This window comes from Salmo trutta, chromosome 15 (assembly GCF_901001165.1).
Source record: "Salmo trutta chromosome 15, fSalTru1.1, whole genome shotgun sequence".
Classification (NCBI taxonomy): Eukaryota; Metazoa; Chordata; class Actinopteri; order Salmoniformes; family Salmonidae; genus Salmo; species Salmo trutta.
In genome coordinates, this window is record NC_042971.1 from 54,095,921 (window position 1) to 54,114,289 (window position 18,369).

At 45.1% G+C, this 18,369-nt stretch overlaps 1 protein-coding gene across 5 annotated transcripts; it reads left to right on the plus strand.

The window, feature by feature from the left end:
* Nucleotides 1-1,015: 1,015 nt before the first annotated feature.
* On the plus strand, nucleotides 1,016-18,369 carry LOC115149362 (disabled homolog 2). Of its 5 annotated transcripts, none has more exons than XM_029692162.1 (15): nucleotides 1,016-1,227; nucleotides 7,053-7,347; nucleotides 7,598-7,737; nucleotides 11,283-11,381; nucleotides 11,618-11,749; nucleotides 11,832-11,915; nucleotides 12,329-12,355; nucleotides 12,520-12,570; nucleotides 13,927-13,989; nucleotides 14,769-15,389; nucleotides 16,042-16,159; nucleotides 16,462-17,115; nucleotides 17,269-17,468; nucleotides 17,818-17,899; nucleotides 17,986-18,369. In XM_029692162.1, exons 2-14 carry the CDS (start codon nucleotides 7,212-7,214, stop codon nucleotides 17,869-17,871), a joined length of 2,379 nt encoding a protein of 792 aa, XP_029548022.1. In that variant the 5' UTR covers nucleotides 1,016-1,227; nucleotides 7,053-7,211; the 3' UTR covers nucleotides 17,872-17,899; nucleotides 17,986-18,369. The 5 variants fall into 5 exon arrangements, with proteins under 5 accessions (XP_029548022.1, XP_029548023.1, XP_029548024.1 ...); XM_029692163.1 differs by having other exon boundaries at nucleotides 17,990-18,369; XM_029692164.1 differs by lacking the exon at nucleotides 12,520-12,570.

Consider the following 18,369-nt stretch of genomic DNA (forward strand, 5'->3'; position numbering starts at 1 on the left):
ACACACACACACACACACACATACACACACACACACACACACACACACACACACACACACACACACATTCCATGCACGCACACACACACACACGCACACACACACACACACACACACACAAACACACATTCCATGCACGCACACACACACACACGCACATGCGCACACACACACGCACACACACATGCATATACACACACTGTGGCGGCTGTGAAACCCTACTTCAACAACCACTTTCCATTCTACTGTCATCATGCCCAGTGTGAACAATAGAAGTGTAAGGTTAAAAAAAATTAACTGATATCCTACTCTTCCTTTTTCTCTGAAGGAAGTTCTGACAAAATGCTGCCCTATGCAACATGTCTTACTGAAATAGTTTCCCTTAATGGAAATTGCATTTCAAATATTTGTCTTTGGCCTAACATGCCTACTAAATTTGGGTCAAATAAACCTGGGGCAGTGCAGTGGGAAAGTATTATATGTTTTAATCTGCAAAACATCAGAAAATATCTGATATGTTCTTATTAGGCTTAGGCTACACAGATCCCGAGTAGTATGGCCCAAATATTAGAATGTACATTTAGAGAGCAGTTACATTGATTTGCATAAAACTAAAGGCAACATAAGAGGGGTATACTAGTACAAAGTATGTTTAATGAGTTAGCCAGCTAACTTTGATGAACAGACAGAAATAGCTCGATTTTCTGGTTCATTAGGAAAGCTAAACTTAGATATGTGTTTTTGGTTGTTGACTCAAGTAGACCATTCCCATTTCCCAATTTCTTTTCTGAGAAATGTAAAGTTATTTCAAAATATTTAGGCAAGTTTGCTGGCTAATTCATTGATTCTGCTTTGTAGTATGCATCTCTTGTTGCGATGTGGTGTAAGAATAAAATAATGGTTTCATGTCAATCATCATATTGGTCTCATCATTGGTTGGTGTAGATTTGGGGGCTCCTGACGTTCTGGCGTGCAAGGGGTTAAATTGGGAGGTTGCATGATCCCGCTGCGGTGGGGGAGTAGCCAATTCACTGCATAGCGGCGCGTTCTGGGGCACATCTCAGCGGTAACATCTGATTCCAACACGTCTCTGAAAAGCTGCGTTTGATTTAACCCTCATAGCGGACAGGAGACGTGTCGACGGGGAAGGTAGTATTCGCATGACATTCAGAACGCTGGAAGACAAACCTCGAATATGAAGAATTCTGTCTGGAGCGCTTGTTAACGGTACGTGACAGGCACATTCTTTCGCAGCCACAAGTTCACCAGGCAGGGAACGCTATTTGTGTTGTCTTGTCACGGAGTCCTATATGAAATGATACATTTGGGATGATATTTGTGACATGTTTTACATGCTAAATCAAACAAACTCAAGAAGACCCCTGGTTTTTCCATTAGTTCCAGCTGTGCGCACGTCACTGGTAATTGTGGGAGGTCGCTATTTATCTTGCCGAAAATGTACTTCGGCTGAATAACGGATCGCCTTGTTGTCTGTCTTGTTGAATGTAAGGCTAAAACGACGTTGAAATCATATTTTGGTCACCTTGGATGTTTATCCATCATGGTTAATAATTGTCCTAGTGGCGCAACCAGATGTATTCATGTCCTTCCTATAGTCTACTGCTATTCATGACTGCATCTTTGAGTTTATAAAACACAATACAAATAGCTGCCTTTATCCCTAGTAGACGGTTGTTTCCCTGTAGTCTTTGTCTGTAGTCCAGGCCACTGTCTGTACCCACAGTGGGCCTATAGGCTGTAGTGTATTTCACCATCCTATTGAGTCTGTGATTAATCCCATGATCTCCTCCAGATGTGCTGAATCTCTTTCTCTCTCTCTCTCTCCAGCAATTCTGCTGACTTGGTGAAAAAAACACAATGTATTCAGTCTATGCATTTGGGCAAGATGGCCAATGTTCATGTTGATCTCCTAGCAGCTTTCAAATGCCTTATAGCTATTTGTTATGCGTCTGGTGCTTCTCTCACTTCTAAAGCTGTGGAAATGCCTGGGGGCAGGTTTTTCATGCAGTGTGTCAGCCAGGTTAGTTAACATGCTGACACTGTGATGTTGTATTTTATATCGTTGCTGACACACCACTTATCTGGGGCAAAGTTACCTGGACTGTCACTCCATGGTAGTTATAGACCAGCTAAGATCATGTGGGTCGTGTCACCACCCCTAAGTTATTTCAGTCTTCAACCTTCCTGTCTGACAGTATCCCAAATTGTCCTCTTCTCACCCATTACTGGAGGTCCTTTGACTTGTCACACACACAGAAACCCCAGTGTTTCCCCTATATTCATTTAGCAGCGTCAGGTCGTCCTGTCTAATACATTTTGTATTTATTATAGTTTTTGTTGAAGAATTTATAATGTTTGAGTCCCTCAGATAGCATAAGAACACAGCATAAGCGACGGTATGTGTAGAATTGCAGGAAATTAGCTTTAAAACAGCAATATTCTCAGCCCCATGGCAAAATGTGTAGAATTGCAGGAAACTAGCTTTAGAACTGTACATTTCTCTCCGACCCTTGCCAAAATGTGCAGAATCGCAGGAAATTGGCTTTAAAACGGCAACATTGTCTCTGGCCAAGAGGATTGCCTCTAAAAATGTAGGACTGCGCCATTGGCCACACCCCCTATCACGCCCCCACGCTAACTTTGCCACTGCTGAAAAAAATCTTGGGGTAACACAGTCAGTGTGATGTGAACCACAGATGAACCAATCAGTCATGAGGTGCGATCTGGGATGTGATTGGTAGTGTATCCCTTATTGCTGCATGGTATCTAACTCCTAATTTACTTGGAACCTGGGCTTAATTGTCTTCTCTGTGCTAGAGGCCCACTAAACACACATGTAATGAATAAGAACACTTGCACTCGGTGACAGATGGTACCAGAGGTTATGTAAGTCTTTAAGTGGGGGACTCAACCAAACCCTGCTGTCTCTGAATGCATCAGCTATCATGTCATGACCGGAAAACACTTCTGGACGCTGCTGTTGTAGACTCTGAACATGGTAGCTCTAGAAAGCATTTCATCTGACTTTGAAAATCAAATGGCTTTAGAAGAGCTGCATACTTCTCATAGTGGAAGTTTAAACAGTTCAATCTCTTTGACAGCCTCCAGTCTTTATCATTGTAGTTTTAATGTCATCAGGCTAGAGCTCAGAATGGACTTTACTTGATGAGAGTTGGGTTAATGTTAGCTACTCTTCAGCAGTCACTGACTGTGCTTTGGGTTTTAAGTGCCTCTAGACTGTCAGCTTTCTACTTGTTTTCAGGAAATGGACTGTTGTTTTTATGAGTAACCCCCCCAGACTGGCACAGGGGGAGGGAGAGAAAGGACTACAAGAGGCATCTATGTAAAGGGGAGGGAATTCAACTTGAGCTGTGTCAAACAGGAGGTTCTTGGCCTTGCATGTCTCCCTATTCCAGAGTTGTGATGACGTTTGTTGAAAGAGTTTAGCCAGCCTGGAGATTAGACATACACTGAGTATACCAAACATTAGGAACAACTTCCTAATATTTGGCCTCAATTCGTCGAGGCATGGACTCTACAAGGTGTCGAAAGCGTTCCACAGGGATGCTGGCCCATGTTAACTCCAATGGTTCCCACAGTTGTCAGTTGGGTGGTGGACCATTGTTGATACACACGGGAAACTGTTGCGTGTGAAAAACCCAGCAGCGTTGCTGTCTTTGACACAAACTGGTGTGCCTGGCACATACAACCATAACCTTTTTTTCAAAGGCATTTAAATATTTTGTCTTGCCCATTCACCCTCTGACACACATACACAATCCATGTCTCAATTGTCTCAAGGCTTAAAAATCCTTCTTTAACCTGTCTCCTCCCCTTCATCTACCATGCTTTCCACCTGGCTACCCCTACCTCGGTCAACAGCACTGCACCCCCCCACAGCAACTCACCCAAGCCTTCCGCATTTCTCCTTCTCCAAAATTCAGTCAGCTGATGTTCTGAAAGAGCTGCAAAATTTGGACCCCTACAAATCAGACAATCTGGACCCTTTCTTTCTAAAATTATCTGCCGAAATTGTTGCAACCCCTATTACTAGCCTGTTCAACCTCTTTCGTGTCGTCTGAAATTCCCAAAGATTGGAAAGCAGCTGCGGTCATCCCCCTCTTCAAAGGGGGACACACTCTTGACCCAAACTGCTACAGACCTATATCTATCCTACCCTGCCTTTCTAAGGTCTTCGAAAGCCAAGTCAAGTCAACAAACAGATCACCGACCATTTCGAATCCCACTGCACCTTCTCCACTATGCAATCTGGTTTCAGAGCTGGTCATGGGTGCACCTCAGCCACGCTCAAGGTCCTAAACGATATCTTAACCGCCATCGATAAACAATACTGTGCAGCCGTATTCATTGACCTGGCCAAGGCTTTCGACTCTGTCAATCACAACATCCTCATCGGCAGACTCAATAGACTTGGTTTCTCAAATGATTGCCTCGCCTGGTTCACCAACTACTTCTCTGATAGGGTTCAGTGTGTCAAATCGGAGGGCCTGTTGTCCGAACCTCTGGCAGTCTCTATGGGGGTGCCACAGGGTTCAATTCTTGGGCCGACTCTTCTCTGTACACATCAATGATGTCGCTCTTGCTGCTGGTGAGTCTCTGATCCACCTCTATGCAGACGACACCATTCTGTATACTTCTGGCCCTTCTTTGGACACTGTGTTAACAACCCTCCAGACGAGCTTCAATGCCATACAACTCTCCTTCCGTGGCCTCCAACTGCTCTTAAATACAAGTAAAACTAAATGCATGCTCTTCAACCAATCGCTGCCTGCACCTGCCCGCCCGTCCAGCATCACTACTCTGGACGGTTCTGACTTAAAATATGTGGACAACTACAAATACCTAGGTGTCTCGTTAGACTGTAAACTCTCCTTCCACATCACATCAAACATCTCCAATCCAAAGTTAAATCTAGAATTGGCTTCCTATTTCACAACAAAGCATCCTTCACTCATGCTGCCAAACATACCCTCGTAAAACTGACCATCCTACCGATCCTCGACTTCGGCGACGTCATTTACAAAATAGCCTCCAATACCCTACTCAATAAATTGGATGCAGTCTATCACAGTGCCAGCCGTTTTGTCACCAAAGCCCCTTATACTACCCACCACTGCGACCTGTACGCTCTCGTTGGCTGGTCCTCGCTTCATACTCATCGCCAAACCCGCTGGCTCCAGGTCATCTACAAGACCCTGCTAGGTAAAGTTCCCCCTTATCTCAGCTCGCTGGTCACCAAAGCAGCACCCACCTGTAGCATGCGCTCCAGCAGGTATATCTCACTGGTCACCCCCAAAGCCAATTCCTCCTTCGGCCGCCTCTCCTTCCAGTTCTCTGCTGCCAATGACTGGAATGAACTACAAAAATCTCTGAAACTGGAAACACTTATCTCCCTCACTAGCTTTAAGCACCAGCTGTCAGAGCAGCTCACAGATCTCTGCACCTGTACATAGCCCATCTATAATTTAGCCCAAACTACTAGCTCTTCCCCTACTATATTTATTTATTTATTTTGCTCCTTTGCACCCCATTATTTCTACTTTGCACTTTCTTCCACTGCAAATCTTCCATTCCAGTGTTTTACTTGCTATATTGTATTTACTTCGCCACCATGGCCTTTTTTGCGTTTACCTCCCTTATCTCACCTCATTTGCTCAGATTGTATATAGACTTATTTTTTCTACTGTATTATTGACTGTATGTTTTACTCCATGTGTAACTCTGTTGTTGTATGTGTCGAACTGCTTTGCTTTCTTGGCCAGGTCGCAATTGTAAATGAGAACTTGTTCTTAACTTGCCTACATAAAGGTGAAATAAAAAATAAATAAAAAAATCTACACTGGTTTTTGAAGTGTATTTAACAAGTGACCTCAAAGGGATCATAGCTTTCACCTGGTCAGTCTGTCAAGGAAAGAGTAGGTGTTCTTAATGTTTTGTATGTTCGGTGACATTGTCAAGTTGTTTGCATGTTGGTCTATCATGATGACACCTGAAACCCCACCTCTTTAAGGAATACCTGGGATAGGTTAAAGTAATCCTTCTAACCCCCCCCCCCCCAAAAGATTTAGATGCACTATTGTAAAGTGGTTGTTCCACTGGATATCATAAGGTGAATGCACCAATTTGTAAGTCGCTCTGGATAAGAGCGTCTGCTAAATGACTTAAATGTAATGTAAATGTAATGATTCCCATCTGAGGTTGTATAGGGTTGCACTGCAGTTGCTGAGGGAGAATTGCAAGCTGTACTGTCATGTTGTCCTTAGGTGTGTGTTATTAAGAGCTAACTGGAGCACATGGTCATCATGGGATCTGTCAGTTTTAACACCAACCAGCTAGCGTAAGATTAACTTTTAATAGCTCAACCTTTGGTCGCTCCTAATCTTTGCTCTGCCAGAGTGAGTCGTGGCTTAGTCAGCTTTTAAACACCCAGCCTCTTGCCTATGCTCGACTTGGACTGGTGGTGTTCTGGACAGGACCCCTGTGACTGTGGGAATCTGATGACTGACGGGATGCACAGTTTGAAACAGGAAGTGTGTGTGTGGCCAGTTGCACAACTCTTTCTGATGCCCTCCAGGTGTTCCTTTCTCTCTCTCTCCCACACACACTCAATATTAATTAAAGATCCCACTGAATTGAATGGCAGTCCCATTACCTGCGATCAGCCGTCGCTACATAAAGCACATTGTTCACAGCAAGGCTACAACACGGGTCAAAATGGTGTGTGCTCCTGTGCGTGGCTAGTAGGAACAAGGTACTGGGGTCATGACTCTTGGATGTTGATCATTAAAGTGATATTACTTTTTATGATGCTCACAAAACCCGTAAGGGCCAATTTTCAGGTAGCACAAGCCAGCGAAAGCTGTTGGTCTTTAAAATGTTTTAGAGCTGTAATGTCTTCTGTTATCACCAGAAATGTTTTTGTATTTCACTTTTTTAATTTTTCTGAAAGCTTAACATCAGCGTGTCATTGCATTATATTTGTCACATGCCTTCCTCTCGCCCTCCTTCAGGCACATAACTGAGCATATGCGAGTGCTGAACCTCTTTGCTGAGTTAACCCCACCCCCTGCCTGAACGAGGAGCAACCGGAGCTGCCGCCTCATCAGGTTTACGCCCCCCCGTTCTGTCTGCCTGTCCCAACTCCCATAAGGCTGGCCCCCCAACCCACCATGTCTACGGAAGTGGAGAGCAGTGCACCTGTGGTCCCAGCCGACCCCTCCAGCACTCCCTCCCCCACAATAAGCATCCCCACCACCCCTTCCACAGCACCAGCCAAGACCCCCTTCAAGAAAGAGAAGAAGAAAGGTATTGTATGTAAGGGCCACTCCCTCTCTCCTCACATGTGAGGGATTTGGTGTTAAGGGCTGAACAGCCTTTTTCTGTGATCTCCGACTTGACCTATTTTGACTTGGCATATTTTGATTTCCATGCGTCTTGTGGTGTGGTGGTTGAGGCTATATCATGAAATAAATACAGAAGAATTAGAGGGCATGCTCAACCGGATAGACAGTGAAAATCAATCAATTTAATATCCTTCTTTCATACCTCTGTCCAGCTCCAGAGAAGACTGATGAGTACCTGCTGTCCCGGTTCCAGGGTGATGGTGTGAGGTACAGGGCCAAGCTGATTGGCATCGATGATGTCCCAGAGGCCCGAGGGGACAAGATGAGCCAGGACTCCATGATGAAACTCAAGGTACCACATATCATGATGTAACCGCTACAGTGCACTTACTGTTACGCATCTACACTCAGTGGTCAGTTTATTAGGTACACCCATCTAGTGCCAGGTCGGGCCACTGTTTGTCTCCAGAACAGTCTGAATTCTTTGGGGCATGGAAACGGTATCACCGGGACTTAACGTTCCAGGAAAACATTCCCTCACCATTCCAACACCACCTGCCTGTACCGTTGACACCAGGCAGGATGGAGCCAGGGCTGCTTATGCCAAATCCTGACTCTGCCATTGGCATGACGCATCAGGAATCGGGATTCATCTGACCAAGTGATGTTTTTCCACTCTTCAATTGTCCAGTGTTGGTGATTGTGTGGCCACTGAGGCCGCTTCTTGTTTTTAGCTGATAGGAGTGGAACCCGGTGTGGTCTTCTGCTGCAATAGCCTGTCCGTGACAAGGATCGATGAGTTGTGCGTTCCGAGATGCCCTTCTGCACACCACTGTTGTACCAAGCTGAGTTTGTGGGCCCACCTGTTAGCTGAGCTGAGGTTGTGGGCCCACCTGTTAGCTGAGCTGAGGTTGTGGGCCCACCTGTTAGCTGAGCTGAGGTTGTGGGCCCACCTGTTAGCTGAGCTGAGGTTGTGGGCCCACCTGTTAGCTGAGCTGAGGTTGTGGGCCCACCTGTTAGCTGAGCTGAGGTTGTGGGCCCACCTGTTAGCTGAGCTGAGGTTGTGGGCCCACCTGTTAGCTGAGCTGAGGTTGTGGGCCCACCTGTTAGCTGAGCTGAGGTTGTGGGCCCACCTGTTAGCTGAGCTGAGGTTGTGGGCCCACCTGTTAGCTGAGCTGAGGTTGTGGGCCCACCTGTTAGCTGAGCTGCGGTTGTGGGCCCACCTGTTAGCTGAGCTGCGGTTGTGGGCCCACCTGTTAGCTTTCACGATTCTTGCCAATCTCCTTCGACCTCATCAACGAGCTGTTTTCGGCCACAGGACTTCCACTGACCGGATGTTTTTTGTTTGTCGTATCATTCTCCGTAAACCCTAGACACTGTAGTGTGTGAAAAGCCCAAAAGGCTGGCCGTTTCTGAGATTCTGAAACCGGCGCGCTTGGCACCGCCGATCATGCCACGCTCAGTCGCTTTTGTCATTCATTTTCCCATTCGAACGTTCAATCAAACAGTGCTGTTATAGCAAGCCAAGGTTACGTGACTGTCTGTAGGAGCAAACCGTTTTCGTGAAAGGGGTAGTGTACCTAATAAACTTGCCTTCCTTCCTCACTTACCTAAATTCTAGCTGTAATGACAAAGTGAAAACATGTTTTAAGAAGTCTTTGAAAATGAAATACAGAAACATCTCATTTGTATAAGTATTCATACCTTGGAGTCAATACATGTTAAAAATATGGAGGGTAGTACTGAGTAATCTTCTTGGGTATGACTCTAAAAGCTTGGCACACCTGTATTTGGGGAGTTTTTCCCATTGTATTGGATTTCCCCCGTAGCATAACACTTTGCATTCAGGACAAAAAGTTAATTGCTTTGACCTTTTTTTGCAGCATTACTTTAGTGCCTTGTTGTAACAGGATGCATGTTTTGGAATATTCTCATTTTGTACAGGCTTCCTTCTTTTCACTCTGTTATTTAGGTTAGTATTGTGGAGAAACTACAATGTTGATGCCATCCTCAGTTTTCTCCTATCACAGCCATTAAACTCTAACTGTTTTAAAGTCACCATTGTCTTCATGGTGAAATCTCTGAGTGGTTTCCTTCCTCTCCGGCAACAGAGTTAAGACTCCTGTACAGTGCATTGGAAAGTATTCAGACCCCTTGACCTTTTACATTTTTTGTCACGTTACAGCCTTATTCTAAAATTGATTAAATCGTTTTTTCTCTCATCAATCTACAGAATACCCCATAATGACAAAGCAAAAACAGGTTTAGAAATTACATTTACATATGTATTCAGATCATTTACTCAATACTGTGAAGTACTTTTGGCAGCGATTACAGCCTCGAGTCTTCTTAGGTATGACGCTACAAGCTTGGCACACCTGTATTTGGGGAGTTTCTCCCATTCTTCTCTGCAGATCCTCTCAAGTTCTATCAGGTTGGATGGGACTGCCGCTGCACAGCTATTTTCAGGTCTTTCCAGAGATGTTCAAGTCCGGGCTCTGGCTGGGCCACTCAAGGACATTCAGAGACTTGTCCCGAAGTCACTCCTGCATTGTCTTGGCTGTGTGCTTAGGGTCGTTGTCCTGTTGGAAGGGGAACCGTCACCCCAGTCGGCGGTACTGAGCGCTCTGGAGCAGGTTTTCATTTACATTTACATTTAAGTCATTTAGCAGACGCTCTTATCCAGAGCGACTTACAAGTTTTCATCAAGGATCTCTCTGTACTTTGCTCTGTTCATCTTTCTCTCGTTCCTGACTAGTCTCCCAGTCCCTGCAGCTGAAAAACATCCCTACAGCATGATCCTGCCACCACCATGCTTCATCGTATGGATGGTGCCAGATTTCCTCCAGATGTGACACTTGGCATTCAGGCCAAAAGGTTCAATCTTGGTTTCATCAGACCAGAGAATCTTGTTTCTCATGGTCTGGGAGTCCTTTAGGTGCCTTTTGGCAAACTCCAAGCAGGCTGTCATGTTCCTTTATACTGAGGAGTGGCTGCTGTCTGTCCACTCTACCATAAAGGCCTGATTGGTGGAGTGCTGCAGAGATGGTTGTCCTTCTGGAAGGTTCTCCCATCTCCACAGAGGAGATCTGAACCATCAGGTTCTTGGACACCTCCCTGACCAAGGCCCTTCTCTCCCGATTGCTAAATTTGGCCGGGTGGGCAGCTCTAGGAAAAGTCTTGGTGATTCCAAACTTCTTCCTTTTAAGAATGAAGGAGGCCACTGTGTTCTTGGATCTTCAATGCTGCAGAAATGTTTTGGTACCCTTCCCCAGATCTGTACCTCGACACAATCTTGTCTCGGAGCTCTACAGAAAATTCCTTGGCTCGTTATTGCTCTGACATGCATTGTCAACTGTGGGACCTTATAGACAGATGTGGGCCTTTTCCAAATCATGTCCAATCAATTGAATTTAGCACAGGTGAACTCCTAGTTGTAGAAACATCTGAAGGATGATCAATTGAAACCGGATGCACCTGAGCTTAATTTCATGTCTCATAGCAAAGGGTCTGAACACTTAAGGTATTTTTCATTTTTATAAAATGCATATATTTTTGCTTTGTCGTTATGGGGTATTGTGTGCTGAGGAGTTTATTACATCCATTTTAGAATAAGGCTGTAACATAAGGGAAGGGGTCTGAACTTTCTGAATGCAGTGTATCTTTGTAGTGACTGGGTGTATTGATACGCCATCCTAGTGTAATTAACATCACCATGCTCAATAGGCTTATTTAATGTCTGCTTTTTTTTTTTTTTTTTACCCATCTACCAATCGGTGCCGTTCTTTGCGAGACATTGAAAAACCTCCCTGGTCTTTGTTAGCATGTCACTTTTTTTTGTGTGTGTGGTGTTTATGTAACTCTGTTCTTTGCATGGTGGTCATTGTTTCTTTGCAGGGCATGGCAATAGCCTCTCGGTCACAGGGCAAACACAAGCAGAGGATCTGGGTCAACATATCCATGTCAGGCATCAAGATCATTGATGAGAAAACAGGGGTGAGAACAACTCTTCTGTGGCTTTCTAAACCTTGTCTCAGTGGCTGGGGAGTACCGACCTACAAATGGAATGATCTATTGTAGACAGAGGGAGCACATTTTCAGAATAATATGAACACAGGACATGATCTCGGTCAAGAGTAGATGCCATGTAGGCCTCAGTTCATAGTTATATTATGCTAATGAAGACTACACTTTTTTTAAAGCTGTTTTTTTTTTCATTTCCTCCCTCTCAGGTAATAGAACATGAGCACATAGTGAATAAGATCTCGTTCATTGCCAGAGACGTAACAGATAACCGGGCCTTTGGTTATGTGTGTGGGGCCGAGGGACAGCACCAGTTCTTCGCCATAAAGACTGGCCAGCAGGTAACACACACAGGGACACACAGACTGAACGTCTTTGATTGAATCTATTGACTGTTTTTCCATTAATCTCCTCTCCATATAGGCAGAGCCCCTGGTCATTGACTTGAAGGATCTGTTCCAGGTCATCTTCAACATGAAGAAGAAAGAGTCTGAGGCCTCACAGAAGGTAAGTTACTATGGTGGGATCCGGGTTGTGTTCAGTAGGACACACCGTAGCTAAACATTTTGCAACAGAAAACACTGTTCTATGTGCTAATATTTCTTCCCTGCTTCAGTTTCAAAACTTTTTTTTCCTCCCTACTGAACATGACCGCTATTTATTTATTTCAAGTATTGTTTTTGGAGGTAGCATTTTGGGTTTGCTGACTGGATGGAGGTCATGTGACTGAAGTTGAGGTTGACACTGCCCCCTAGCGCTGTATTACAGTCCTGCACCACAAACCATGCTTTCTTTGTATTGCAATGAGATGACTCGTTATGGCACAAAAATATCACATCTCATCCAATAAGTAAATGGAGAACATATGACATTCCTCCAATGGAATCACCTTGTTTTTCCCTCTTCCTCCATCTGTTCAGGATCAGCGCAATAACACAACAGTTGAGGTAAGTGCCTGTGTATTTGTCATGCCACTTAGCACCTATTTGTGGTTAGGTTTCCTTTTGCTTTTTTTTAATCACCTGTGTAAGTTGATTTAATATAAGCTTGATCTGAGATGTAGGCTGTAGTAGTGCATAATTGACCCTTAATTGCTGTTTCTCAATTATAGAATGGTGGCAACACCTTGCTCAGTAACGATGGCCAGGCAGGCACTGCCAAAGTAAGTGTTTCAGATGATGGAATCATACATGCAAAAGTGGATGCAAAAGAGCATTCTCCAGGACCACCTGTCTACTAGTAGACATTATGTTGTGTTGATCAAGACTATTTTGTTACATCTCTTTCTTTATGATGGCACTGGATATATCTTGATGATACTGGATATACAGTGCCTTCAAAAAGTGTTCAGAAACCTTGACTTTTTCCACATTTTGTTACATTACAGCCTTACTCTAAAATCTGTTTTTTATATATATAAAAATCCTCAGCAATCTACACACAATACCCCATAATGAGAAAGTAAAAACAGGTTTTTAGGAATGTTTACAAATAAAAAAACATCTTATTTATGATAGTATTCAGACCCTTTGCTATGAGACTGGAAATTGAGCTCGGGTGCATCCTGTTTCCATTGATCATCCTTCAGCTGTTTCTACAACTTCATTGGAATCCACTTGTGGTAAATTCAATTGATTGGACATAATTTGAAAAAAAGCACATGCATGTCTATATAAGGTCCCACAGTTGACCGTGCATGTCAGAGCAAAAACCAAGCCATGAGGTCGAAGGAATAGGATTGTGTTGAGGCACAGATCTGGGGAAGGGTACCCAAAAATGTCTGCAGCATTGATGGTCCCCAAGAACACAGTGGCCTCCGTCAATGTTAAGTGGAAGGTGTTTGGAACCACCAAGACTCTTCCTAGAGCTGGCCGCCCAGCCAAACTGAGCAATCGGGGGAGAAGGGCCTTGGTCAGGGAGGTGACAAAGAACCTAATGGTCACTGACCGAGCTCTAGAGTTCCTCTATGGAGATGGGAGAACCTTCCAGAAGGACAAGATAAGAAACAAGAATCTGTGGTCTGCTGAAACAAAGATTGAACTCTTTGGCCTGAATGTCAAGCGTCACGTCTGGAGGAAACGAGGCACCATCCCTACGGTGAACCATGGTGGTGGCAGCATCATGCTGTGGGCATGTTTTTCAGAGGCGGGGACTAGTCAGGATTGAGGCAAAGATTAAAAGAGCGAAGTACAGATCCTTGATGAAAACCTGCTCAGGACCTCAGACTGGGGTGACGGTTCACCTTCCAACAGGACAACGACCCTAAGCACACAGCCAAGACAACGCAGGAGTGGCTACAGGACAGGTCTCTGAATGGCCTTGAGTGGCCCAGCCATAGCCTGGATTTGAACCCAATCGAACGTCTCTGGAGAAACCTGAAAGGCAGGCCGTCATTGTAAATAAGACTTTGTTCTTAACTGACTTGCCTAGTTAAAGGTTCAATAAAAAAAATATCTTTATGATGATGCTGGATAGATCTTTATGATGCTGATACTAGATATTTGTGTGTGTTGTTCAGGAGGTGGAGCAGCTGGATCTGTTTGGAGACATGTCCACCCCTCCAGACATCCATTCTCCTACAGTAAGTTGGCCTGTTGCTGTAGGGTGAGGCTCACTTGATGTGCGCACACATAATATAGAACCCCTCGTTTCTGGAAACATTTCATTCTGTGTTCATAAGGAGACCAAATGATGGCACTGGGGAAATGGTCATAACGCATACACTTTAGAAATGGGTATAATAATGCTGTGGTTGGCGGTTGGTATGCTCAAACATTTGTCATTACATTTTAGGACGGTACGGACAACATAACTTTGCTTCTATTATATTTTTGAAGATCGGCGGCTTTTTGCCTGTTCTTCTTATTCCTAACAAGGATCTTTATAATTGGGTGGCTTTGACAACTCAATCTCTGGTAAAGTTCCTCTCAGGTTCTCGCTAGCGCAGTCTTGCCAGTTGTCAAAGATGTGTGTTTTGTTCTGCGTTGAGGCAGTGTCTCAGGCTCTTGCCCCAAAACTTCACTCTCATTTTCCACCAATCATATCATCCCACATGTCATACAGGGCTCTCAAACTCAACTCTGTAAAGGTCTGTAATCTGGATGTTTGTCTTGAAGTAGTTTGGAATACAAAGGTAAATTCCTGGATATATCTCAAATGTCAGCATGTTAAAAGCTAGCCTACTGCCATCACAAAGCACATTCCTAGAGTTGAGTTTCTGATTCCTGTTGAAATGTTTATTGGTCTGTCGTCAACAATCATTAACTGTCATGTCATTATGTGATTAATTTAGCTATGTTAACAGTTGCTTCTCTTTTTCAGCACAACTGATTTTTATCTCTTTCTCCTCTTGATAACCAGGAGACTAATGATATTCTATTGCTGGATCTGTCTGCTGAGGTTGACAGCAATCAGAACTGTATAAAAGGAAATCCCTTCACTTCCTACGCCACTAACCTTTGGGGCACCCCCCAAACAGAGAACCCCTTCTCCTCCGCGTTTGGCTTCTTTCCAACCCCAGACTCTGACCCTTTCAGCGATGACCCCCTTGCCCAATCAGCACCCCCCAATTCTCTGATCTCAGCACTCTCCACCAATCACAGCCAAGAGAGCTCTGTTCACATCTTGGGCAGGCCAATCATGAACTGCAATGGTCTTAATGGAGACTCTGACCACTTTGGTCAGCAGTTGAACGGGTTGTCCAATAAGAACATGATCCTGGCTCTCAGTAATTGCCAGTGGCCACTAGGTGGCGTTATGTCAGAGTGCCGGGTCCCTGTTCTAATCCAGAACGCTTTGGGACCTGTGGCCTCTCCACAGAACCCCTTTCTCGACATATCTGGGAAAATCCCGCCCCTCTGTAACGGTGTGTTGTTCGATCCCCAAAAAAACGCACCCATGGGTCATGGCAAGGACAGTTCGGTAGTGATAAGCCTCCCTCCACAGAACACTAAGGCTGGACGAGGTCGGAGGAGTGCCAAGGTGAAGCTCCATAATGAAGCTCTGATGTTGCTGCATGTCTGAGAATGAGTCTCTGTCTGCACACCACCTCCCCAAACCATGATTGGTTTTCTAACAATCCTTTTTTACAGCACTGGGATACCATACCACTATACTCTATTCCTCAAGGGCAACAGGTTGCGTTGCACTGGGTTTTGTATCTACCAACATGGTTTTTGTGGAAGTATATTAGGGTTGGTGGTGCGTTGGATTTGTCTCTGGGATGCAGATAGAACTGGTATGGGTTTCTAACGTAGCTAACTGCATGGTGGTGCTCCCATGGCTTCTCTAACTTGCGTGTCCCAGGGAAGTTTAACAACCTCTGCTCGACTGTAAACACTGCATCTGTCTCCTGTTTGCTGTCTATTCATATGTTCCTTGTCCTAACGTTCATGCTTCAGTGAGGTGTGGAGGTAAGTGTTGGTATTTGTGTCTAAGTATTGTTAGAAATATTTGTTTTTAATTATCATATAACTGTGAATACAGTATATCATTTAGTTTTCATCCATACAATAAACCTTATCATTAATTTTGTGCTTACCACAGTTCTCTGACAATTAATTGAGGGCCAGTAAATCATTGTTCACTATTCCTGTGGTAAATTTGGTTGAATAATCTGACATTTCACTGCCAGTGTCCTCCTGCTGACGACTTGTTTGGGGCTGACATGTTTGCTGCTCTCAGTCAGCCTGACAGCTCGTCTGCCTCAGATGACCTCTTCAGTCCCACCACCTCCTCCATGGCAGCTCTGGGTAAGACTAGTGTTACCATTGGCTCGAATTAGTCAATGATGCTACCCATGCAGTGTTGATGCATGTTAGTTCTCTAAAGTGGTAAAATCTGCATCCGTAGCTGTGTGGCTCCAGCAACTATGTTTCATGTGTAATCAGGCTAGAGCAGTAGGCCATACAGCATGGCTCAGCTGGACTCAGCTCAGTAGTGTGCATACTAGCTAGTGTGTTAGATTCTGTTGATTTGCAGCCAGTAGGCTACCTACTGTACCCAAACCTAAATACATCATCACCCTCCTCTCTGTTCTTGCTCTCCCCTCCAGGAGCGTTGCAGTTGGGTCCCCCTTCAGTCACCATCCCTCAGACCGCCCCATCACCATGGGGAGCCCCAGCCTCTTCCATGTTCACCATGCCAGGAGGGGTCACACTCCCCAACCCCCAGCCCACCTTCCCCCAGCCATCTGCCTTCGGTGCCCTGCCCATACCTCCTGCCCCCTGGGGCCAGCAGGCACCATCCCCTTATGGGGCCCCGCCAGTCACCCAGGCTTGGGGACAGCCTGCACCTGCAGGGCCCATGGGTGCACCAGGCTGGGGCCAGCCTCCTATGGCTAACCCCTTCCAGCACGGGCCTTACAACATGATGGGAGGCCCTCCACAGGGTCCACCACGGCCCCCACCCCGGCCGCCAGTAAAGGAGGCCCCAGCTAAGGTGGAACCCAGTGCCTTCACGGCTCTGGACCCACTGGGAGGGGAGAAAGAGAAGAAGAGTGGGAAGGACATGTTCAAGGACTTCCAGATTGCCAAGCCTCCAGCCATCCCAGCAAGGAAAGGGGAGCAGGCACCCGGGTCCGCCGCCCCAAGCACCAATGGGGATGGGGTGTTTGCCCAGTACTTCTCCAGCAAAGTGGGCGTGCCCCAGGAAATTGCGGATCATGACGACTTTGAAATTCAGAGTCGGATTTCAGCTGTTGCCAATGGTAATGGCAGTTATTTAGGATTTTAAATTCCTGTCAATTGATTTGGAGATGACCACATATTTATGATAAGATATCATCCTAGTAAAGATTAATTTAATGTCCAATGAGTATACATAAATTTGAATCCACCTGATTACCCCCTTCTCTCTCTAGACCCACCCAAACCAGCCCCACGGCACTCTGCACCCATGATATCTCCTGCAGTGGTCCCTGGGCCAGGGCTCCTGGATGCATTTGCCCCTACTCCAGCCACATTCCTTGCTCCAGCAGCAGCAGGTCTCAACCAGAACCTATTTGATGACGCATTTGGCGCTGCAACTCCTAATGCCTTTGGAGCACCACTTCTAGCTACGGTATGGATGTACACTCGTATACAAACAGGGGTGCAACTTTCACTGAAATAGCTTTTTTTTTATCCCAGTTTTCTCATTGGAATGTGATACCAAACGAGGCAATGGTGTGCTCTAGGACCATGCGGACGCCTCCGAGCGTCGGCTATGCTGTTTGGAGTGTTTATCCGAATGGATTAAAAAATAAACATTTATGTCCCGCACACTTCTAAAACCAAAGTTGCGCCCCTGCAAGCACACATATAGGGGAATTAGTTCTATCAAAGTTCAATTGATTGTGATGTAATGCTTTGTATCACTATAAAACCTTAATCTTTTCCCTTTTTTATGACGGAACACTGCTGTTGCCCAGACCACTGGTGGCTCGGATCCCTTCGGAGACCCCTTTGGAAACCCCTTTGCCTGAGTGACACCCTGCCCATCATCTTCCACATGTGAGTGACAGACGGATAATGCATTCTGAACCTTAGACTGAATTTAGATATTACTTTAACCCAACCTGTTTATTCTCTTCTTCCAGTTAGGTTTACAGTGGTCCAGAGAATAAGCAGCGACGCTCTACGACCAAATGTCTTCAGAACCAGCTACTACAAGCGCCAGACAATCCTACATAATTACTTCTAACCCCTTGCCCACACTGAATAACTGCCTTTCTTGATGTCCATTACATAGCCCCTCATTTACCCCCCAAAACACCTTCACTTTAATGTCTTGCCCAATCAGTAGTATTTTTTTTCTTTTTTTCGGTTCCCATCTCGCATAGCTTTTCAGTACCACTGAGTTAAATGTAAAAAATGAAATGTATTGTTATAAAGTGACTATTTTTAAAAAGGGATATAATGTGCGAAGGATGGATAGAAGGGAAGGCCCTGGAAATGCTCTATATTAAACACTGAAAAATGTA

Coding starts and splice junctions, on each gene's coding strand:
- LOC115149362 (XM_029692162.1), top strand. CDS start 7,212: ATGTCTACGGAAGTGGAGAGCAGTGCACCTGTGGTCCCAGCCGACCCC. Junction 7,738..11,282: donor ACTCCATGATGAAACTCAAG/GTACCACATATC, acceptor GTTTCTTTGCAG/GGCATGGCAATAGCCTCTCG. Junction 15,390..16,041: donor GAGGTCGGAGGAGTGCCAAG/GTGAAGCTCCAT, acceptor TTTCACTGCCAG/TGTCCTCCTGCTGACGACTT.